The 25,436-nt window shown below is 41.8% G+C and overlaps 2 protein-coding genes across 3 annotated transcripts; both read right to left on the reverse strand.

Moving 5' to 3' along the window:
• Window positions 1–31: 31 nt before the first annotated feature.
• On the reverse strand, window positions 32–11,187 carry fam83fa (family with sequence similarity 83 member Fa). Its single transcript, XM_071896135.2, has 5 exons — window positions 10,670–11,187; window positions 5,903–6,070; window positions 4,654–4,775; window positions 1,684–2,462; window positions 32–1,557 (listed from the first exon to the last, which is right to left on the reverse strand). The coding sequence occupies exons 1-5, from the start codon at window positions 11,141–11,143 to the stop codon at window positions 1,508–1,510; spliced, it is 1,593 nt and encodes a 530-aa protein (XP_071752236.2). The 5' UTR covers window positions 11,144–11,187; the 3' UTR covers window positions 32–1,507.
• A 1,496-nt stretch (window positions 11,188–12,683) lies between these two features.
• grap2a (GRB2 related adaptor protein 2a) lies at window positions 12,684–24,525 on the reverse strand. Of its 2 annotated transcripts, none has more exons than XM_078284921.1 (8): window positions 24,260–24,525; window positions 18,225–18,365; window positions 18,020–18,111; window positions 17,786–17,905; window positions 16,698–16,887; window positions 15,103–15,201; window positions 14,404–14,520; window positions 12,684–13,526 (listed from the first exon to the last, which is right to left on the reverse strand). In XM_078284921.1, the coding sequence occupies exons 2-8, from the start codon at window positions 18,300–18,302 to the stop codon at window positions 13,347–13,349; spliced, it is 876 nt and encodes a 291-aa protein (XP_078141047.1). In that variant the 5' UTR covers window positions 18,303–18,365; window positions 24,260–24,525; the 3' UTR covers window positions 12,684–13,346. The 2 variants fall into 2 exon arrangements, with proteins under 2 accessions (XP_078141047.1, XP_071752228.2); XM_071896127.2 differs by having other exon boundaries at window positions 18,225–18,369.
• Window positions 24,526–25,436: the final 911 nt, after the last annotated feature.

Below are 25,436 nucleotides of genomic sequence, written 5' to 3' on the forward strand. Positions count from 1 at the left end.
TTATGTTAAAGGAATCCTGAGGTTATTTTTTTAGCATTTTCTGTATTTTAATTGTCAGATTAAGAAGATATCTGACGTGTAAAGCAGCGAGGTCTTTTCCTGTGCACAGCAGTTCCTGTCGTGTGTGTGTGTGTGTGTGTGTGTGTGTGTGATGCGATACAGGGCTGCGGTTCTACTCTGAGGTTACTGTTTCCTTGGAGCCGGTATAGATTGAAAATAAACCGAGCACATATTGTTGCTTTTTGCAAAATAGAATTTCCCACAATGTATTCTTCAAACATGGGAGGGCTTGAGCATATTGACTCGCTTGTGAAAAGCAAACTTTAGATTGAATGTACTGTACACTCAAACCTCTTAGATGTGCTTGAATTGAAAACTTAAACACTGAGACAAAACTTTTGATAAGAGCCTGCTGGTGAAGACGTCATACTGTGTTTACCTTGCATTACATCTGAGAGTATTTAAATTACCCAGACAAATCTGCTAACTGCCATTTTCCTGTGTTTTATTACATTTTTGCGCTAAAGTTTACATTTTCTTGTGGTCTCAAGTCATCCTCAAGGCTTCACATTTTAATTTCCGTCATCACTTCTCAAACTTTCAATGACAACTGAATAAAAAAGTCCAAAGTGCAAAATACGACATGTCCTCATGTTCTTAGTTAGAAAAATACAGCATGCGTAGACCTTAGAAATAACATAAAGTACATAAAGCAGGGCTGCATAGTATACAATAAGGATGTATATCTCTATGCTGACAGTACGGACTCCTAGCCGCTCAACACAGCGTACATTATTCACAGCCTATACAACACTCTGATGAACACTCTGTTACCGAAGGGTCCTTGGTAAGGGGACACTCCTGCTGGGTGAGAGCGCAACTGATCACTTTTCCTTTCTCCATAGCAACCTGAATAACACACAGGCATGATGCAAACCGACTGCAGTACCTGGGTCAGATCTTGGCTGCTACGGTGGTATTTATATAAAAACCACAGCTAACTGTGGAATAATTTAATACAAAAGACAACAGAAAAACAAAATAACGGCGATGTTTTCCATTTGCTTTAAGTGGGACGCCACGCCGCTAAGTCTTTCTCCATCAATGGAAGAATCACTTCTGCGATGGCACTGCATGGCCACCTATTATACAGCACTTTGTGATTGGTGTCTGTTGGCATTGGCTACAGCATTGAGATGGTTGGAGGACATTTTCTCATGTGGATGGGTTCAGTCCAGGTAAACAATAATACAGGCTCATCGGCCCCATAAGGCACAGCGAGGACTATAACAGAAACTACAACAGTGTAACAGACCAACACCGTAGGATGGTTGCTGGCACTGACGCTGTGCTCATTTCTTGTAAGGAATGTCACCTAGATACAGTAATGTGATACTGTGACTCAGTTGCTGCGGCATGATTAACCATGAGATCCTCTGGCCGTCTCTCTCAGCGCCTTCTCCTCACTCTGTATCGCTGATGAAACACCGTCTGCTGTCTTTGATATTCATGATTGGATACAATTCTTCTTTTGATGCCGCCTACGGCTTTTTAATCCTGTAGGTAGAAGAAGAGTAAAAAGGTGGATTAATGAAGAAATAGCAACGTCAATAGAGTGGGGCAATTACTAGCATAATGGCAGGGGAAAAACAATGAGATAATACAGAATATTTCAACACATACCATCTTCGTCTCCTGTGTTGATGGTCTGCAGAGACATACTTCTCTGAGCGAGCTTCGGGGGTTTCTTGTTCTTGAATTTCAGCAGGGACGGTTTCTCCACCATCTCAAACGAGTCCTCCAAGTCGTTTGCTGCGACGCTATTGGTCTCTGGGACCTTGCGGGTGGGGGAGGGGCTCTGCGGCGAGACCGTGCCCTCCTCTATAGTCTCTGTGCTCTGGTTGGTTCCTCTGCCTTTCAGGAAGAGCCTGAAGGAGCTGCGTTGCTTCCGTCCGCCGAGACCCTGGACCTTCTTCAAGCCTCCCTTTCCCTCCTCCTCCTCCTCCGCGGGGGAACCGGGGGACTTCTCGCCGCTGCCCCCGTTGGCGTGGAGGGACTTTTTCGGCAAGCCGTTCCTCTGGCCGCTCAGCCCGCCGACCAGCGAGTCTCTCGGAGTGGACAGGTCTTGTAGGGAACTTGTGCGGCCCAGGCTGTTCCCCACAACCAGAGAGTACTTAGGGTTGTGGTACTTATGCGCAGGCACCTTCAGGTCGACCTGTCTGGACTCCCCGAGAGACACCTGGAAGCGGGAGATGGAGACCGGCAGAGGCTGGACTTGCTCCACCGGCGGCTTCCTGACCGGCGCAGGAATGGGTGGCTTGGTGATGTTGAACTCCCTGTAGAGATCCACCTGCTCGGACACGGCGTACGTCTCCCTGAAGTCGTTGTCGAAGAAGTCCACGATTTGTCCCGACATCACGGTGATCATGTTCCTGTCCATCCGAGAGGAGCTCCAGGTGAAGCTGGAGAAGAAAACAGAGGGGCTCAGCTGTTTTAGGACAATGTGGATTTTAAGGCTGAACACTGTGTTAAAAGAAAGTGTGTCAAATCCACATAGCTGAAACCATCAGTGGGGTTTCACAGCGCTCAATTTAATGCACTAGGCAACTTTGCACTTTGGCGGCCCTAAGTGGCAGTGGGAGATAACTGTTTCAATTTTTGAACGTTTTGAAAGACATTACCCAGAAATCATGTAATGTAACTAAAATGTAAATATTCTAAAATATTCACAATACTTCTGAAAGGTGCATTTGAAAGCATTATAGTTTCTGGGGTTGTGGTAACATTATCATGCAAGAAAATAAAAAAACAAAAACAACAGAAAAAAGTAACATAATTACATAGAAAATTTCTGCATTAGTGCTAGACACACACAAATGAATACACTTTTGTGTGACTGGCCCCATAAGTTTTTTAACATAACAGTAATGTATGGATATTATCTTGACATTTAGATGTTCTGAAAAAGTGATTCATAATGTTCCAACGAAAATGAGGTTTACAGCAGGTGTAATTGTTATTAGTGTGGTTGCTGTGGTTTATTCAGATTGAGAGTTGGCTGACTTAAGTCACAGGCGGCAGGTTTTCAGTTAAGACTAAGATTTGAGGGAAAACGTATCATATTTGCATTCAGACAATATACGTATCATATTTGCATTTGGACGCTTAACTGTGGGTGTATCCGTTCCAATCGCCTCTCGCATGAGCTCTTTAAAAACACGCTTGCCTTTAATTCTGTGAAACGGGATGGATTTAGGTGATTTGCCGTAGCCTGAATAATACTTCAATGATCAGTTCAGTGTTTTGAGTAAAGCTATGAGAGGATTCCTTGTACATTCTTGTAATCAGCAGCTTGTAATGGTCTACAGTGATGACACTCATCCACCAAGCCTTCCTGAGCAGACCCCACTTAACTTTTCATCTTTAACTCATCATTTCACCCCCATTCGTGTCAACTGGTGCCTGAAAGTGTGAATGTCTCTGGAACAGTTTGACAAAATCACCTTAAGTCGGGCCACAATGTCCCAAGTCTTACCTTCCTGTATTTCATGCCTTCACAGATATTTTTATTGGGACATCTGGTGTTAGGAGGCATGGCTGTCTCTCCCTCTCCATGGGATTGCAGGGATTAATAATTGTAGGTGTTGTGATTATTTCAGTAAAACCGGTTAATCGTTTGGACTGAACAGGCCGGTGATGCACATAAAGCTTACTGCCTCCACATAATATTGTCAGGAAGTGCACTGACAACAGTTTGACCTGCAACAACAGATCTGTGTGCGAGACTTTCCCACATTAACAGCCTTATTTGGAGAATAAGAGGAGATAAGGAGTTTGTGCTTCAGAGTACCTTGTAGTCAGGGCTAAGGTAATCTACTGACACACACCTGCCTGTCTCACATCTCTTTTGTGCCAGAAGGGACCTGACTGTCATCATCAGGGTTAAGTTATAACTTTTGGAACAAACAATGAATTTAACTTGGAAATAATAGGCTACTTTGGAAGTGAATTACAATTTAAGATGATACTAAAAAAGAGCAATTCATAACGTTTTGAACAAATAATGAATTTAAAATGCTATGAATTATTATCATCATATTATTATTGTTATCAGAACAACAATGAGATTAATGTCTTAATGAGTTTTATTTATGTATTTCTCACCGTCAGATGGCAGATCTTCAGTGATCTGCTTCTTGTTAGCTCTTGTCTGGATCGCCTTTGGCTTCTATCAGTTTTCACTGAATTTAATTTATGTAAAGACAGATCTAGTCTGGACTGAAATGCAATGTCATCTGAACTGAAGAGTGGAGGATCAACATAATTTATGGCGTTTGATAGGCTGTCACATGCGGCATTTGGAAATACTTATCAACTACATAAAAATGAAATTCTATTAATTCTATTATGAGCCAAACAAACTGGCTTCTTCATGTTCACAGTTTTTTTTATATTAGGGGTTATTATTACACAGAAAATTGTGCTTTTCTTCACTAGACTTGTTCCACCTCCTCACAAAAGCAGATAATGGACATTTTAAAAAATAACTCATGCACAAGTCTTAGCTCTGAATGCTTATGTGGTCAGTTTTGGTATTGAATCCCCACTGCACAGACAGAGGCGGTGGATGGATGTTCATAGAGACTCGCTCACCTGTAAGACCCAAACATGACTTTCTCTCCGTCCACCAGCATGTATTTGGAGCACAGGGAGCCGGGGAGTTTACCAAAGGACAAGGCCAGCCCCGCCCCTTTCACCGTCCGCACACGAAGATTCTGTAAAGAAAACACCCGCTAAGTTACACATTGGACCTGGCTGAGCATCACACACATAAGCCTGAGTCAACTGAGGCGGCCGCAGCCATCAAACATCACCTCGCTCCATCATGCATGACCGGCTGATTTTATGAGACGCCAAGTCAAACTGTAGCGTCACCACTCGCAACCAAAGTCAACTTTCAGCAAAAACAAAAGGGTGAAAGCAAACCCCTTTAGCATACAAGCTTGTTTACCAAGGGGGAAGGAAGAGACAGAAAGAGACAGAGAGAGACAGAGAGAGAGAGAGAGAGAGAGAGAGAGAGAGAGAGAGAGAGAGAGTGAAGACACATCGGGAGGAGGCCGCCCCACGCTGTCAACCCTGTGTGAGGTGAGGCATTGGGTTACACTCCTTGGATTTGTTCTCAGGATCTATGAATGATCATTTCAAAGAAGTAAGAGTAACAGAGCCCAGATCTGTGAAAAGGCCTTTCACGGCCTTATCAACTGACACCACTATGGCCAGCGAGTCCAGCGCTCCATTTAAACTGGACTACAGCGACAGACTTTGCATGCACCAGATAAGGCTAGGTAGTGTGTCTCTATGGAGATAGGATGACAGAGTTGCTCCTCACACATACAGTATCTAGATGGGCACTTACTGTAATTTCTCAGCTGCTGTAACTCGCAGGACAATATTAATACAATAAAGCTTGTGTTAAAATGCCGATTCATACGATTAAAATAATCAGACCTAAGAGGCCTGGACTACAGTAGTGCTAAATGCTTGAGAAATGAAACTACTCTAATACATTAGTTATCTTAAAAGGTATTATCAAGTGCTAACAACCACAGGTTTGATATTGTACTAGAATGAATGCTTATGAGTTACAACTGCCTCTTTACTGAGCTTATTATGAGTACAAATTCCTCAATGAGCTTGACACATGATACACAAGATATTTTAATCCAAGATAACCATCGCAGACATCACCATTGTCTGCTGTTGGAGCTGATCCAGTGACCCACCGAGGCCCTGACTTCAACTTTTCCATATTCAGTATTTCTTTGTGCATTGTTCAAGCCGGCCTCCTCCCTCTGCCTGCGCTCCGTAACGCTCCCCTGTGTTTACCCTGCTGGTTTCTCACCCGTAGATGCATCGCATTAATTTGCAGCCGAGTGCACATATCCAGGAAGTGGGGCACGCCCCTGGCCTCCAGCACAGTGTACACAGCCACCCCTCGCCGTGACGACGCATCCAGCAGGTCCTGGAGGATCTGCAGGTCTGTCAGGAGGTCCATGACTATCGCCACCACCTGGAAAACCAGCGAGGGAAACGTTTAAAACACAGCAAAGTGAGACAGCAGAGCAAAAAACCCTTCTTATCAGCCTAAAATCACGAAGTGGAGGAGTCACATCCTCACAAATTGAGACTCCATATATTTGCCCTGTTTACCCAAATTAAATTCTGGTGTCGGTTTGTCACTTCTCCGCCCACAAGAAGTGACAAATCTAAACTTCAGAGTGATATCTAAACTGGATTCACCAACGTTTGCTCTTTTCCTCTCTCATCTCTTTGGTTTCCCTTGGTATGAAGCAGGGTTAGGGTTAGGGTTAGGGTTCACAGACCGGCCGGGTTGGTAGACATGTGCGCGCTGTGTTCAGTTTGCTGAAGTCACCTTACAGGATTTCTAGGTATTAAAGTTGTAATTTTTCAAACAGTTACCTCTCCCTGACATTTGCAGCTGCCAACGAGTGACAGCTGCCTAGACAGCTTTAACTTTGTTACCACTCCTGCTGTCACTAAGTACAATTAACCCAGACACGATCTTGTTGTTGTTGTGGTACAGAATTGAAGCACGTTAGTTTACAAGGAAACAACAGTTGATGTTTGAGTGGAACTCGTTCTTCCAGGTGATTAGAGGGGTTACTCAAAACACTCTGGACTCCTTCCAACAACTGCTACCACTAATCTCCTCCTCTAATGACTTCAAAACCAGTATTAACATTCACGATCATTACACACTGGCTATGTGCAATAGCAGCACAGGATCTGGGAAAAGGGATAAGTCACCCAGCCACTTGATACACAGAGGTAAATGTACAGTATGTACATTTACAGTATGTACATGTACAAGATGTAATAGGTTTTATGATACAAACATAATGACTGTTTCATTTGAGACTTTTTCCATTTCCTTATTGCTAGTCTCGGGTACATGTTTGGGCCTGATCCAACACCCTACAAACAAGTTTCCATGGCATAGCCTGCAGTGTTATAGGCTGTTAGGTGGCATTTAAAATGAGATCAATCATAACAAGATAAATCATTTAAACCAAGGCTCCAAATGAAGTGCACTTATATGCAGAAAATACCCATCTTAGTCATGTATTGAGTCTTAAATCTTACTTTTCTTAACACAAGTGGAAAAAACCTGCCAAGGGGTCTGAGATCATTTCCATCTTTCCAATGTAGATCAATTTGTTTGTGTTGGAGTCAACTGTCATTTTCCTGATACTAGTGGAGTAATCTGCCTTATTCTACCTTGTTTTATGTTGTTGTTCTATGTTGTTTTGATATTGACGATGATTTTTAGAAAATTCCTAAAACAAGTGAGACTAAATTGGAAACAAGTGATATTACCTCACCCCTCAGAATTTTCATTTTAGGAAAAAAGATGGCCCACTTTAGCAAAAACATACTAGCCCCCCTCTCATGTAGAGGCCTGAAAACCAACTCACAGCTCATTCAAACATGCAGTAGGAAGCTTGGTGGTTTCTCTTGGTTAGAGATTTGCTATAGAGTAATTTTCTACTTGCACAATTACTATGTGTGTGTGTGCGTGTGTGTGTGTTAGAAGAGTGATCTCTCAACTCTTTACAGGCTTTGTGGAGTCGATGATTTGCTTCAGCTCTAAAGGAGCAATCTGAGCAAGCGATCAGCTAATTACGCTGTCAAAGCACTGAGCAGACTACTGTAAACAGAAATTAAAGAGGATTAACTTCTGTGTCAAACTATTTGCGGCTACTTTCAAAAGTCGGAGTTCTTCCGATTCCTGGCCTGACCGGTCCCACACAGTCACACTATCTGGTCTGGATTGGGTTACTATCCTCCACACCTCAAAAAGAGAGACAGTGTTCTTGTGCCAGTTAGGACGAACCCTATCTCTTTCCCCTCTGGTGCTATGCGTCAAACCAATCACAGCTGAGCATCCGGCTTTTTAGCTGAAGACTGCATACCTGGGAGGTCAACCAACCAGAGAGTGCAGTGGGAGCCTGAGTGGGCGAGAAACAGGAGGCTTGTACTGTACTAACCCTAACCCGGCCTGCAGAGCGGAGGGGGGGGGGGGGGGGGTTAATGAGCGGCGAGGCTGAACAAGTCTTTATCCTTCTGCTGCAAGTCCTGATGTGAAACTGACATTTAAAGCCGCGGCTGCGTGGCTGTTTCTGCCTCCGCCGCATGTGACTTTAGCTTGTTAAAACTCGCATATGACTCTGTCATTCATGCAGACTTTGTAACGTGATTATTGATGGCGTCGGCTTAGTTAACCCTTTCCCTGTTTCCACGTCTTTCTGTAATGCTCTGTGAGGGCGATATGTAATTCTCTACTTATTTAGGTGTTAAAGAAAGTAAATGAAAAGAATAAAGAAATTATAAAGGAAGGTTATAACAATAATAATGATAAAGAAAATAATAATAACAATAGTAATAAAGTCAATTCCATCCTTATTTACTCTTTAACTTCATACAAAACAACTTTATGAAGGATTATAATTAAGGGTGGAAGTAACGAATTACAATTATTTACATTTACTGTAACTGTGTAGCTTTTTTGTGTACTTCAACTTTTTTGAGTATTTTTCAAATACAATATTTTTCAAAATTTCAATTTTACTTTTACTTAAGGTATGCTTTGACAGAGGTATTGTAGTCTACATTTTAAATCACTTACGGATAATAACCCTTACCATAAACATTACATCACAAACTGGACAATTTTGCATTGCAAGCAAATAGAGGTAACATTAATAGGCTACATCATTAATTGTGACACCTTGGCATAATTACCGTAAACAAATGAGACCATGGTTTAGACGATTGGTAGCTTCTATCTCACACCAGTGGCATTGTTAGAGCTAATGTTTCTCTAAATTACTCCCTGGCACAAAGAGGATGTTGCTACTTCTCCCCCCTCCCCCTCCCCCTCCCCGGCGTCACTAGGGGTGCGTTTGTTTTCTTTGGCTTTACTGAAGGATAAATTAATTTACTTAAGGATAAACATGCGTGAAGTGATTTTCCATCGGCCTTTCACTCCTTCCACCATCTGCATCTGCTAAAAACTCTGAAAGCTTTAGCTCAGTTTGCTCTGGAAGAACAGCGCCTTCTTCCTGTTTCGTGCCATAAAGCAATCCAGCAGATTTCCCGCCAAATCCGACCTGGTGTATCGCAATAAATGTAAAATGCAGAGTAAAGGCTGGTAGAGGCCGACAATCTTCTCGGCGATGGTCTGGTTTGTTTACAGTAATTATACTAACGTCTCAAAATTAATATGATAACGATTTATTGACGTTAAAATGTTACACATAGCAGCTTTAACTAACTACAACATTAAATGATCCTCAATGTAGCAATGTAATTGAATAAGTAGGATGGGCATTTATTATAATCGATCACACAATATTTTTTGCGCTAATTCACTTATTCACTTGTTTATGCAGTTTATTTTGTCACATACATCATACAGTATATAACATGTTATTTTCAATAAACTCAGTAACTTTTACTTTGAGTACATTTTAAATGAGTTATGTTTTACTTTTACCCAAGTAGATTTTTACACCCGTCATTGGACTTCTACTCCCGTTAAATTAAAATGTCAGCAAAACACTTCTAGCCTACTTGAATAAGATAATTTGGTTAGAATGAGGGAATTAAGTCATTAGCAGTTCATAAAGTGTTTGTTTCTCTTTTAGTATCCATAACTGATTCAAATGAAACTGGGCCACTTATGAACTAATACTGTGGCTTTAAAACCTCAGATCCACATCATGGAGAGAGAGACAATAATTGCATTTAGCCTGGGGGTCTCTGTCTCTCATTGGTAGACAGTCACGTGATAACCGGTAGCCAATCACTTTGAACTTTCTAGAACAATTAGAAAGCCTAGACAAGTAGGTCGCTGTCGATGAAGTGCCAGAGATAAGTTTTATTGCATATTATTTGCGTTTATCGGTGTAATAAACTTCTCTTTATAAGGGCAACCTGTAAACTTCATGTTCAAAACCGTCCCAGCAGAATTTATCTAACTAAAGTAGGATGTAGGACTGAACACTAGACCAAACTTGTCTTAGAAATTAGTCTTTTCCATGGATGCAGTTGAGGGAAAACCCACCTAAACTCAGGTTACCCACCAGGTTCACCGCCTTTCTGACACTATTTCATAGTATATAGTAGGCTATTAAACTGATGTGAGTTGTTTGAGGATGGGGTTTTGTATAGGGAGTAAAGCATAAAAACGAAAATTGCTTTTTGTTCAAATTGGCCGTTGTTATTGCCTTATGATGGTCTCTCAGCGTTCTTGTCTTTACAAAAATACAGACTACTTAGAGTTAGAATGACTTTATGTGAGGAACCATTGCTTGGTTTCCTCTCGAGTTTGATATGAGGATATTCCGTTTTTTTCTTTCTTTCTTTCTTTTCCGTTTTTATTTATTTATTTTTTTTTTAGATATTATTTATTATTTTAGATATTAGGCCTATATATAACTATAGGTCTAGTAAAGTAGTATACTTGCTTTTTGCTCATACTGGTGGTTATTACTGCCTTATGATGCACCGACAGGTCATAGTTTCCCCTCTAGTTTTATCTAGGCTACAATACATCACCTCTCTTCACATTAAAGAAGTATCTTACCTTGTGTGATTCCTGTATGAGTCTCCTCACCACCTGCTTGATGTGCGGGCCGCTCTCCTTGGGTGGATGGGTGTACACCGACACCCGGGTCACCCCCTTGTAGAAGCCGCTGCTGCCCGGCCAGCCGATGTCCAGAGACGGGACCTCGGTGTCGGACATCTGGGGCCAGTAGGTGGAGTGGACCCCGGAGTCCGCGCTGCTGGACTCCTTGGACTTCTCGTGCTCGCCGGACTCGGAGTCGCTATCCGTGTCGTACTCGTTAAAAGTTTTCCGTATCCATTTAATTTCCCGGGCGGACAGAAAGTCCTTAACGTTGTCCTCCCGGAGCCGCATCTTGAAGGCGCCGTCGCCGTTCCTCAGCAGCTGCTCCAGGGCCGCGCGCTGCTCCTCGCTGTAGTAAAACTCCGGTCTGGACTCCGGGATCTTCTCGTTGACGTGCTCGTCGTCCATGCACATGAGCTGAGAGTCGGCCATAGCAGCTAGGTTTCCTCCGGTGAGCCCGAACCCCGCTGCTCCGAAACACCTTTACCTGTGTGCAGGTACGGTAGGTGCGCAGGTGACGTTCAGCCTCCCAGAAGGAGGCTGGGGGCGGGGCTAACGGCTGCTGGGAGTGAATGTAACAAATCAAGCCAGACAGAATCTACACACACAACTTCCGGTCACCACTTTCAAAATAAAATCCGTAGGCCCTATTGTCATTGGATTGGAAGTCTATTGTTTTTGGAGTAGCCAAAACTGGCCGTGTTCACACTGTCTTGCTAACAACTATTTCCTGGTGCGTTTTGTACATTTATTGTACATTGTGACCTCTCACAGAGATTAATAGCCTATGTAATCCAATCTAGAAATAACAGAATGAAATGCAGTATGAAATGTAAAAAAAAAAGCACTTAAAATATCAAATAGGACCCTACCAAAGTCATTTGTTTGTTTACCATGGTAGTTTCCATTTCCATTTTACAGTAACTAAGAAAAAATCTGTTTCTATACCAGATAAGCAAGCATTCAGTCAGTGTCGATATTTCTAGATTATGTTACTTGGTTTATACAAAATAGCTAGTAAATAGCTAGTACATCTACAAGTTTGCTGATGTGGCTAGCGGTTAGAAAGGGGAAGGTCTCGCACCAAGTGGACTGAAATTTGGAAGCGTATTTCTTCTTCTTGGGACCCGTTTCATCCACTTTCAGCAGCAAACTGAGCGGAGCGGAGGGCTTGAGCGAGCGCAGTGACGAGTGACGCACGTCAGGCAGGGTCGTTTGCGCCTGCTCACCTCTGCCTCTGGGTTGGGTTGCCAGGTACCATGACACATATCCCACACAGAAACTGAGAAACACCCATTTGATTTGTATCACTATGAAATCGAGAGATTAACGGGAGAAATTACCAATCGGGAGCACAGCGGGAGAAAGGGTTAAAAATAGGGAGACTCCCGCGAAAATTGGGAGTGTTGGCAGGTATGCCAAGGAGCTGGTCTTTGGTCTAAATAAACCTTAGATATATTAATGTAAGACATCTGCAGCAGAAGGCCATAACTTTTCCATTAATGCCAAGTCATCAAGAGCAGACTCTATGAGGCTTTTATTTTGAAGGCCAACTCGCCGTACTTCCGGTCTTATTCTGGTTATCTCTGGCTCGCTTGACGCAACTTGACAACATCAGTGGTGAGAGGTCGTGCTTGAACTTGGGAAAAATAATTAGTAATCCTATAATAACTATAGCTATTTCAGAAGGATACTATAGGCCTACAAATATCACAGCAAAGCTATAAAATATCTATATAAGAATATTGGAGTGACACCATAGGAGATAAAAAATACCAAGTAGGCTACAATATGATCACTATAATCTCATTATTGATTACCACAGACACAATGAGCCCCTATAGGAAATATTATAGGAATATTATTGTTTTTTGTTAGGTTGCATTTCCCCAGAAGGCCCACCTCATTCAGACTTAGTATTGTAGCATATAACATACTGTACATATTCACCATGAAATCACTGACGAAAATAATTTTATTTCCATGTGAAAGTAATGCGAGAAAGTTACATGTCTATGTGAAGCATGGAAATTTAATGAGAAATCTATTAAAGTTATCACACAAAACTGTGAATACAAATTACAGCATGACTGAGAAACCAAGAGCAGAAAAAAGTAGGCTGTAGGCTACTGTACTGAATTACAATCAATTCATCAATCAGTGATTGCAGCAGAATGGCAAAGGAGCGTTTTTGCAAATAAATACCTAGTGACAGACACCAAATAATACAAAATATAAAACAGTCAACCGTACCATTTTGCTGTTATTAGATAGTTTTTGTGTGCTGGGTAAACATGCACCAGGTCAGAGGAGATTCCTGTTGGTGTTTTCTCCGCTCCTGGACACAAAAAGTACTAAATATTCTATAAAACGTGAACAAAAACACCACGCTGAATCACAACACAAATGTGAACGTTAAACTAAAACACTAATTGTCTCGCAGTCCATTGGGTGCCAGTGTCTTGATGAAGTTATGGTGCGTCACAGAAGATGAGTCACTAATTGCTCTTATCTTTCGTGTTCATCCCGCTCGAGCTGCTCAGAAACGCACGCTCATGGCCTGTATACGCACCTGGTGAGCGAGTCTAAAAAAATCGGTGTGGGTGTTGTCAGCGCGCCGCCCGGAGGGGGTTTCTCACAGCGGTGACGTGTAGTTGGCAGGGAACAGGCCGGTCTTGCCCCGCAGCCTCCCTTTCCACCACGACACGTCTGAGCGATCCAGCACCTCGATGACTTCGCCGGCGCAGAAGCCCAGCTCGTCGTCCTCCTCTGCCGTGAAGTCGTACAGCGCCTTCACCTGCACGGCCGCCGCTCTCTGTGGGACAGGAGCAAGGGGGGAATCATGCGCTGATGATGGAGGCCTGATAGGAGGCCGAAAATCACCGCACTGCATTTTGCACTTTCTTTTTTGCACAATAAACACGTTATTACAGGATTACAATCTTGTGAAGAATTTGACTTTCTTTAGGAGTGTGGGTGCAATACTCTCTCTTTGGTTTTCAATACATTCTTGCAGCACTTGGACTCGAGTCAGACTTGAGTCAGAGTTTTAAGTGCTTGAGACTTGACTTGATGCATGAAGAGAAGACTTGAGACTTGACTTGGGTTCTGGTGACTTGGGACTTGACTCTGACTTGTACTTTGATGACTTGAAAAGGTTTCTAAAGTCTTGACTTGAGATCTTGTGTTTGTGTAAATGCCTCAGATTGAAAATGATGAGATTTGTCCCACCGGACAACTGAATTTAAATTCTGTTTTCTGAATTTGTATGGAATGATTGAATTTATTGAAGTTGAAACTGATTATAGAAATCAAACTCATGATGCTCTTTCCAAGTTTTTATCCTATTAAAACCATATTGCATTGAAAAGTCCTAGATATTTAGTTTTCTTTAAGATATTAAATTGATAATGGACTCTTGATTTGTTCTGACTTGACTTGTTCTACATTTAGACTTGAGACTTGACATTAATGACATGGACCTGATTTGGACCTGACCTAGTAATCTACATTTAGACTTGGGACTTGAGACTGACTTGTGCCTCGAGCAAAGTTGACTTGCTCCCACCTCTGCTTTGGTAATTTGGGACACAAACACACACACACAGAAGTCACACGCCATTTCAGCCAAATTTCAAGAACAGTCTGCACTTTTTCAGGCTGTGTAGAGAGGAAAAGTTCAGCCGGCCCACCTGAGGGAGCGGCATGGTGTCTGATGTCCGACGGGGAACAGGGGCGGAGCTAACCGGGCTGCTTCTTCCTGTGTGTCCGATAGTGTGGGCTCGCTCCTCCAGACCCGCTCTCTTCGTCTGCAGGAAGAAATGAACACTTCCAGCTCAGGGTCCCCACACTCACTCGCACATTACAATCAATTCAATTTTGTGTTTGGTGATATTTAAAGACTCAAAATTGGAGTAAGACATGACTTCGGTCAAAATTAGACATTACAGAAGCATTGTTTTTTTTTACTCCTGATCTTGTCAAGTCAAGAAATCCTGGTGAAATCCTTCATTTTAAAAAATAATTCAATCTGTGAATCATGTGAAGTGCTAATCCAAGGATGGAGAGACCAGAGACTTAAGGCATATTGATGAATTTGGGTGCTATATTACATTTTAAAAACAAATCAAGTACTTTCAAGGCCATCCATTCATTTTCCAAAACTTTCAAGGCCTTATTTCGTTTATTTTTTTTCTCAAATCCACCAACTTTCAAGGATTTTCCAGGCCTGTGGGAACCCTGAGTTTATGTCTCATTCAAGGCTGTGAGCGGCTGATACAGAGCCGCTGCACGCTGACATCAGATGAAAGTCATACAGTACTGCTTTGAATGAGCGACTGACATCCTCACATTATATGAGTCATAATAAAGATACAGTAGAGTAGATGTACCAGCTGGCTGTGCGGCTGGTCTGACGCTCTGCGCGGCGCGGCTACGGCTGCGGCAGCGTTGGTATAGCTGCGTTGTTCAGGCAGACTGCCTCGCTTCAGCTGGGGAGAAAACCATGACGATTATTGCTTATTGATTATTGCAGTGCACTACTTACTGGTCTGCCTAAAAAGACGATAGACAGAGTTCGGCTTGTGCAAAATGCTGCTGCAAAGAGTGCTTAACCAAGACAAAAAAAAGAGTTATCATAGCACACCTGTACTGGCCACCTTATACTGGCTTTTCTCTCTTTAAGAATTGATTTTAAGGTTCTTTTACTTGTTTTTAAGGCACTACATGGTTTACACCTGCATACTTATCAGAATGCCTGAAGGAATATGTTCCAAGTCCGGTAGCAGTAGTACTAGTAGTAATAGGAGTAGTAGTAGTAATAGTAGTAGTAGCAGTAGTAGTAGTAGTATTATCACTAGTTACTATAACATCAAACCAGGCACATCAGGAACTATCATCCAGTAATCTATAGTAGTATGTAATATATAGTAAGTATAGAAATGTGATATCTGTGGCTCTTAGTGATGATAACTGTGAAATATTTAGATTGCTGAATTATTATTTAGTGGTGTCATGATGCAGCTCATTCCAAATATAAAACTTGTAAATGCATTTCAAAAGGGCCTTGTGCAGTTTGTGAATATATGCTTCTGACGGTATAAATCAACAAGGATATTCCAACAGTCTTGCACAAATAATGAAATGTATTTATTTATTTATTATTATTAGACTGGATTTAACATCTTCAGTGATTTTATAGTATAGGATTTTATACTTGGATTGAGCCTAGACTATGGCCTTTTAAACTGAACTAATGTCCTTTTCCGATGCTTATTTCCTCATCGCATCATATCTCCTCTCCAACATCTTCCTCGTCTACACACTCTGATTTGCTCTCATCAAAAAATCCCTTATATCTCTCTCCTTAGCTCTTATTTTCATTTCATTCCTAGTGTTGATCTAGCAGTTGAAGCTTATTCTACTATTGCACTCAATGCAAGTTGCTCTCTATAAAAGCACCGCCTAAATGCCTAAAGTGTCAAATATAACAATTAACTCAAATTGGATTTTGTAGACATGTCTTTAAGTAGTTGTCTGGATTTAACAAATTTGAATTTACAGAGAAAGATCAAACTATGCCAGGACTAGTTGAGAGTTTAAAATAAACTTCCAAAAGACATTGGTTTAATTTCAAATTAATCGATTATAATCTGAGCCAAGAAAATGTTCTCATTGCATTCAAAAACCTTTAGCAGCTTGGATAGAGAGCCATGAAATGTTGCAATTTATGAATAATATATAACACTGGAATATTACTTGTGGTTGGTTGACTTTGATGCATTCGATGCATTCCGAATTTCCCCTGGGGGGGGATCAATAAAGTGCAAGTTAATCTCATCTTAATCTTACTTTGAAACAAGCTGAAATAAGTCGGTTTCAGTGTTTTGAGGGAATTCCAATCATCTTCATAACACCTGATACAATGTTTGAGCCTATCTAGCCTTCCCTTATTCAAGCAACAGGTGAAAAGAGAAGTGAAATGTACCGGTGGGGCTGTGGAGGGGCTTTTGGCGTCCAGGCTGCCGTCGTCGAGGAAGATCTCCCTTTGCTTCGAGATGGAGGTGGTCTTGTAGAAGTCCACCAGCTTGTTTAGGGAAGGGAACTTCTCCGACCACAGGAAGTATTGGCCTTTGGTGTCCTTCATCACTTTGAAGTGCTGTACGTCACACTCGTGTCTGAGAGGAGATTGAGTGAAGCGTGTGGAAAAAGAAAAGTGTTTTATTAGCTGTAACTGTGAATATGATGTTTTCACCTCCCTTCATCCCAGAGTTTTAGATTTCCTGAGCTGGATTGTCCTCTGCTGGTCAATGTACAAAACTACAGCGGCAAGGTTAACCTGTAGAGGGCTTTCAGGTGAATCAAGTCCCCCGCTGGTGGCCATATTGGAGGCCCTCAACTCTTGAGCAACAACAGCTGAGAATAGGTGAACGTCCAACTTGGCCGTCTCACCAAACCGGAACAGACACGGTTAATTTCTGTCCTGTTTTTGACTAGCTAACCAAACAACAGCTGTTTGTTCAGGTTAACTGAGCCGACTCTTCTGAAACTACAACTCACAGTGTTTTGGAGTAGAGAGACTAGGGTGGTGCTGAACAGACTTGTAGCCACACCACAACTATCTCTTTCTCGTCTGTCTTTTTCTAGCCTGGTTGTTATATATTTAGTCATTATTTCTACACGGCCAATTCTTCAATGGACCTCATGATGTGGCCGGCCTGGTTACTAGATATGTGAAACAACTGCAACGCCTCTATAAAATCAGTTATACCAGTAATTTACAGCATTGACTGCGCACTATACACACTATACACACAGGGTTTCCACACTCACAAATTCAGGGAATTTTCACTGACTTTTAATTGTTTGGTGAAATTCAAGGACTCAAAATTGGCATGTTTTGGGGTAATTGGTCAAAAGAGACCGACGTTTTTACTCATGATCTTGATCTTCAATAACGTACAAGGCCTTATTTAGTTTTTCCTCAAATCCTCAAATCCTCAAGCTTTCAAGGATTTTCAAGACCTGTGGGAACCCTAAACACACACACACACACGCACACACACACACACACACTTGACAGAGATGGAGAAGTCTCCCGGGGAGCTCTGGGACCCTCGGATCAGAAAGCCTCCCACGTCTTTGGTCCTCAGGAGTTCCTCTGCAGAGCTTCGACTGGCGTTCTCCTGGAACCACCTGGAGACACAGACAGACCATAATAACACTCATGCATCTCCGACGCCAGCCTTCCTCCACAGGCAGACACGAGGGTTACGTCATTTCTCGTGGGTTAACGCAACTGGTTTTCACCTTGGAATTTGCATTTCGATGTAGTTCTGCGGTACGTATCCTTCCTGTCCGTGCATCTCTGCCTTATACCACTCATCTTGTGAGCCTAAAATCTAATAAGAGAGGGGGGAAAAAACCCATCAACAACATGGAGTCAAGAGACAGGGGTGACAAAACACTTTCAAGCCTCACTGATACAGTTCAACGTCGATGAACACGCACTCACCTTAAGTATATCTCCCTTTCTGAAGCTGAGCTCGTCCTCCGCCGTTGCACTGAAGTCGTACTTTCCTCTGGCCTCCATTGCGACAGACTGAAAGGTTTAGTGGACGGAGAAAAGGGGATCGCCAGAGGGTCCGCGCCGAGTCTTTCTAAGGAGAGAGAAAGGGGAAGAAGAGGGTTGAAGGGGGTCAAGTGTAAAAAAAAACGTAAACGTCGGCTGTTCAGTAAAGGGTCGAAATCTACAGGCTTCATCAACGCTGTCAAAAAGAAAGTGATGGAGCTGCAGGGAATCAAAAGTGTTTTCTGATGTTAACAGATCAAGCAGCAGCAAGTACACGAACTAACTTCAAAAGGCGTGTGAAATCGAATCTATAACATCGGAGGCGCTTCTCCCTCTGAGGTGTCATCATGGTATTACTCTTTATCTGCTGGTGCACTGCAGAATACAGATACATCCTCCAAAGATAGCGCCAGTCTTTTAGAGCAGCGGTTTATCAACTTGGGGGGGGGGGGGATTGGGAGGGGTCGCGCAAGATGATTTACAGATAAGAAATACATTTCTAGATGTATTATCGTGTTTCTAATCTTTGTGAGAAACACCTTTAACTTGTGAAAGGTGCGTGTGTGCAGCTTCTACGCTTCTTAGAATAGTCAATAAAGTGAAATAGCCAGTTACGGGAAAATAGAAAAAAATAACACTCTATGCATTTAAACCTGCAAACTGGGTAAAAAAAAAAAAAAGTTTGGAAGATTGAGACCCACTGTTTAAGATTGCCTTACCCTAATATATAGCAAGAATTAGAGGATTCATGCCCAAACGAGACTGAGAAAAGCTCATCCACGCCTTTATCTCTAGTAGGTTGGGCAACTGTAATGGTCTTTTGTCGGGTTTTACCCCAAAAAAACAGCTCATTCAGATCTCTGCTGCTGGAGTTCTGACTAAAACTAAGAAAGTTGCACATATTGCACCAGTTCTCAGCGCTCTGCACTTGTTCCCAGTTTGTCGAAGAATTGATTTCAAATTACTGTTGGTCGTCTACAAATCGCTCAATGGTCTAGACCGCAATGCACCTCTGACTTGCTCTTACCATATGATGAAACCTCTAAACCCCTCAGGTCATCTGGGACCGGTCTGATAACTATTCCCAGAGTTAAAACGAAAGCATGGTGAGGCAGCGTTTAGACTTTTAAAACTAGGCTTAAAACATTTTTTTGTTCTGCACTGCCTATGCAACTTGATCTTTATTCTCTTTTTATGCAATTTAATGCTTTATTCTCTCTTCATATCCACTTTATTATCTCTTTTTTTATTTATCTTATATATCTTTGTCTTATATATCTTGTATAAAGCACTGTGAATTGCCTTTGTGTACGAAATGTGCTTTATAAATAAACTTGCCTTGCCCAAACAATAATTTCGTGACAGCGAGTGCCAAGTTCTGCCCAAAACGGGAATTCAACTGACAAACTCTCCACCTCGGGGTAAATACAGTTTGTTCTCCATGATGCCAATGAGCTGCTTGAATTATTTATATCTGAACATGAGTTAACAACAGTACATCTGCACATGGGGCAGAACAGAGACAAAAGCGGCATTCTTCACGATATACAGTTCATTTTAAAACAACTATTCTTTCTTTTTTACACAATAGTTTTAATCCTTCAGCATTTGATTCGGTTTTCAGGTGAACACAATGGAAAGGCAGGAAAGAAACAAGAGAGATGTAACAGCATACGGTATGATGAGCTAAATTCACACCTGGCATGCAAACACAGTATACACAGTATGCCAGCAGTGTGCATTAATCCACTCCAAATCCGTTTTAGCCTGATGAGAACTTTACTCCATTTGCATACAGTTATACAGTAATATACAGTAATATAACAATAAAATTCAAACAATTTACATTAGGAATTCGAATTTTAGGAGGAATACTGTGTGGATGTTGAGTTTGAAAACACCAAAATTCAGATTTAACCATCTTGTTTGCAGCGAATCTGAGAAGTGTTACATCAGTGCATCAGCAATACACTTCTAATAGAGTCCATTAAACTTTTCTTTTCTTGGTTTCAAATCAATATCGTGTTTTGAAAAACTCTTTTCTGTGAGCCAAAATCACACTGCACTTGCACAAAACTACAAAACAAACAAATAGACTATGGTTTGTATTTGGCTTCCATTATAGATTCATGTTTGCTTTCATTATAGCAACATGTTATTTCTGGCTGGTGTTGGTCATGATAGTGGTTTCTGGCCCATCTGTAGCAGCAAACTGGGAGTTGAGTTGGAGTGAATTACTTGTCAAACTCAGCCTGCAGGTTACACACTCCAGATATGAATGAAATAAAGGAACTGGAAAATCATTTTAAAATAGGTAGAGTCACACAAGCGACTTCCCTATTTGTTACTGTTTACGTACAGATACACAAACTGACATGAGGAGCGGGATGTGTGCGTGTGTGTGTGCGTGTGTGTGTGTGTGTGTGTGTGAGAGGGGAGGTGGGGGGGTGTATGTGGAGGTCAACACATCATTAGGGAAAATGCAATTCTCCAATTAAAAGAGCAAAGCGAAACCTCTGAAACACTGGTCGAATTTCGAGAACATGAGCTGCCTCTCCTCCTGTCAGGGTTCCAATCCCATGATAGCAATTATTTTTGATATTTCAGTCGGTTATTTTCCCACAGACTTGAATAAACCGTTTGCTCTGTTTGTGATAAAGGGGGGATGTGGTGAGGATCATGAAAAACCCATACTCTAATTATCTCATAAAGCTTCATTTAATCTGCTGCACTACAACAGTGTTATCTCCTTCCTGATCCTGATGTACTGTAGTGGAGCTGAAGCTGCTGCAGTGAAATGCCCGCTGTATTCCCTCTGCCTATGAGAGCCAGTCTCATTCATGGCAGATATGGATGTGGAAAACGATAACGCAGTAACTCAAAGACCTCTGATTATGTTCCTGGATGCACAAATAAGGGAAATCTAATTCAATTACATGTACAAAGTTCTCGCTTAACATACAAAGTCCTTTCATTCATGCACATTAGGGTTTTTTTTTCTCTTCACCTTCCTAAATCGGGGACATCTAGGCCATCTCTCTCTCTAAAGTCAACATAATATAGTTACTTATTGGTGGAAAAAGGTCTCATGTCAGCTTCCGCATGATAACAACAACAAGAGGACCCTTTGGAGAAGCATGCAGGAGGTCAGCAGCGGGAAGTGACGCCATCACACATTCCATCAGCCAGGCTGTCCAGTCCACCAGCTGAGCACTTCAGTTGTATACAGTTTGCATTCAGCTGTGTAAAGTTTGCACTCAGGCGCATCTGAGCGGAGCAATTCAAGTCCCCCGATAATAAACAGCGTATCAGGCAGTAAACCGGCATGCAGCATGCAAATCAATGCAATAACTCCCTGGCAACATATCGCCATCTTAACAAGTCATTTAGTCTGTTATTGAGTTGTAAAATTGGCATTCTCTTAAAATACATGAAAACATCTGCTATTGGCATTAGATAATTTCACTTGTTTCCAATGCAAATCAACTTGTTTCAAAAGTTTTGAAACAAGCTGCATTGGAAACAAGTGGAGTTATCTCACCTCACTGAGTCTACAAAAATAAGATTTGAAGGCTGAATATGAGACTAAATGACTTGTTAATATGGATGTTTTTTGCACTGCAAAATTACACTGACAGAGGACCTTAAGCATCAACAGTCTACACAGATGTGTCGAGCCAGCACGCGTTATTTAGGCCTACAAAGAGAGAGATTGAGAGATTGGAAAATGCTGGCATGAATTCAAAGGCATTGGCCAAAGTAATACCATAAAACCTCCACAGCTTTCTGCTCTCAGACCGAGTGTGTTGTTGAACACGCCAAGATAAACACCTTCAGACAGAAATTCCTTTTTTTGTGATGCTGTAGGACGGCGGTGAGTGTAAAACAGCTGAAGAAGAGCGCTGAAAATGAGCCAGAGAGCATTTGGATGCCATACAAGAAGATGAACCTGGGAGAAAATAATGTTGTGCAGGCTCTCTCTCTCTCTCTCTCTCTCTCTCTCTCTCTCTCTCTCTCTCTCTCACTCTCTCTCAGGCCGATATCCCATGAGCCTTCCTGGCTGGAGGATCACTGCACACCGGTGAGAGGGGACGTGAGAGGTCGTGTCTTTTTGGGGGTATTTGATTCGTTTGGAATATATTTTCTTTTTCTTCTCATATACCAGTGATAACGGATAATTATCACTGAGGCTAACCCCGAAAATATCAAAGAATTACAAGGGGGATCCTCAGTCACAAAATCAAAGGCTGGCTGCTTTACTAAACTACTGGCAAAAACAAAAAAAAACACAACATTTGCACAGATATTACACAGTCTCATACTTTTACAGTCTTTAAAGTGTTTCAGTTGAACGGTTCAACTGAAGCACTTTGAAGCACTTTGTAGGCAGGCAGGTGTTTTAATACCAGGGAGGGGCCTTTTTACTTAAACTGTAGATAAGGGAATGAAACCCCATGCAACACTGCAAGCAAACAGTGTTGCATGGGGTTTCATTGCCTTATCTACAGGTTTTTTTTTTCTCCTTTTGCACCCGCACAACCAACTGGTCTGGTGTGCAGATTTCCATTTTTTTTTTACCAGATTAGAGCAGAGGCAGGCAGATGAAACTTTTGCACGTTTGACTTCTTTTCTGCAACGAACCGCCCAAACTGTGAATCAAACCTCTGCCTGGACACTGGACTCTGTCATTGCCTGTGTAAAATCTACTTCAGCGGTTGCATCAGCGGCTTTTGACCCTTTTGCAGCTTAGAGGTTTTTGCTGAAGAAGACACAAAACCACTGCAGGTACAGCTCATCGCCACAGTTGCAGGTCAGGTGAAACGGCAGAGAAAGCAAGGCAAAGCATGTCAACAGAGATGCAAATAAAACCAGGTCACCCATCGGAGCGCGGGCAGTCCCCTTCTCTCACAGCATTTAGATTTCAGGTGTTTTGCTGACGCTGTTATCCAGAGCAACCTGCAGGTAAGGGAGCAGGTAAAGGATCAAACCTGGGACCTTGTGGTTTACGGGACAGGCTCTCGAAACCATCCGCCCTGTCCTGCCTCCCTCTCAGCATCGACCAGTTAGCCAAGGCTGTTACCGTCTTATTCACACATACGGATACAGACGGTGAGGTGCTGGGGAAGATATTTCACACCCAGGGACTGAATGCGGGTCGCTCACAGCTTTGGCATCAGAGGAGGATCAGGGCGCTGACCTCTGACCCTCATGCCTGACCTCTCTGGTGACAGACACACAAGGAGGTCTCGGGGGGAAAACGCTAAGAAAACAAGCTGATCCTAAAAATTATGAAAAAAATAGAATAGAGTTTTGCTAAGTTATGATATATTTCCAACTCGGAGACTCTACAGACTGCTTGAGACTCTTCTCAAAAAACCTAAACACAAAACATCTTTCCAATACTACTCGCATTGATGTATTTCGTTGCTTGAATTAACTCACTTCTGACTGGTTTATTGAGTTATTACCTTGGTGGATCCTCACTCCAACAATAGCCTTTGAAAGCACTTCCCCTCTGCCAGGGTTAAAATGTGTAACTGGCAGCACTGAGGAACAAACTAGCTATTTCGAAACAAGAGGATCTGGTCAATTAGACCAGAAATTAGATGTGTACACCTGTCTTTGTCTGTGTTCAAGAATAGTTGGGGGCTGCAGTACATGCACAGCGTGGACAGTAGGCATATGACCAGTTATAAACAATTCAAAATGCCTAATTATCTCTTTAATGTGGTGCTGGCTACTGCAGATACAGCAGAGATTTCTCTCAAAAAAGGCAGCAGTAATTCATACAGTGAAAACGACATGAATAGAAGTAATAAAGAGTTGAACTTCAGTGATTTCATATGGATGTGGACGATAGAGGCGTGACAAATAGAGAGAAAGGGAAAGAGAAGTGAGTTGCACTTGCAAGAGAGTAAAAAAAAAAGACCTTAAATGAAGTTTCCTGAGATTTAATAAAACGACTTCCTTAAGCTTACCTTGCCTCCTTTCCAAGTACCGGAGCTGAGTGTAATTTCTGGGAAGTTTATTCTAAGGCTGGCCTCTTCTCCCTCCAGAGCGTGAACGGCATATTTGTAAGTCATACAAGTTTACAACAATAAATAACAGTCCTGGCGGTGACGTAGTGAAAAAAAAGGATTGTCCCTCGGCGGATTATTAATTTCTGAAAGTCCCTGAAACCCTGCAGAGGAAGATGAGCTCCGTGTTCCTCTTGCAAAACACACAGATCTGCTGTGGACGCCGCTCCTCTGCTCTGTGATGCGGCTTCGCCAGACCGCCTCTGTTCAAACTACGAGTGTCAAGTCAGCGAGCATAAAAATATACCACTTCCGGGCCTTATTTTCAAAATAAAACCCTCATCGTCAAATGTGCTGCAGCGTTTTTAAATTAGTGACAAAGTGAAAGTAAAGACTGTATTTAAAAGGAGGAATCTGTACTAAATGAAAATACAAATGTATGTATGCATACTCCTTTTCTCAGAATGAGAGCCTATTCAAAGCCTTATAAAAATAAAGTCACTTCTTTTCTAGGCTTCATATTATGGTAGGCCTACCTCCACTAGGAATATTTGATAGTCATCAGCTAGTAATGCACATATCCAAATCTGCGTACTCAATACATGTTATCTGCATGTAAATTGAATATATTTGGTAAGCTAATTTTTTTTTCTTTCTAAATATAAATTCACAGATTTGTTGTCTTCATATTCTCATATTCTTTCTCATTTGTTATACATTTCATATATCTTGAATTTTTCTCTTATTTCAAACTGCACATATTTGTTGGTATATTTCCATATTGTACACATTTACATCCACTTTTTCTTCATCTCAGCATGTTCTGCTGTTACTTCGCACACCCCCATAATGCTGCAACTCACTTTTTACATGGCCCACCTTTCATTCATTCTTTTCTACTTGATTTTGTTCTCAACACGCTGATATAGAATAGGAGCTCCATAGTGACAAGTCAGCCAGAAAACACTGAAATGCCTTTTAGTACTTTTATACCATGTACTTTAATAGCATTGTTGCATCTATTTTCCTCCTTCAGTTTCATTCCAATTAATATAAATTATTTAATATAATGATTCTACTGGGGATTTATGTGGGAGTTTTGTTGTGCTGCTGTACACCCCAATACTTAATTATTTTA

This window comes from Centroberyx gerrardi, chromosome 7, assembly GCF_048128805.1.
Source record: "Centroberyx gerrardi isolate f3 chromosome 7, fCenGer3.hap1.cur.20231027, whole genome shotgun sequence".
NCBI lineage: Eukaryota > Metazoa > Chordata > Actinopteri > Beryciformes > Berycidae > Centroberyx > Centroberyx gerrardi.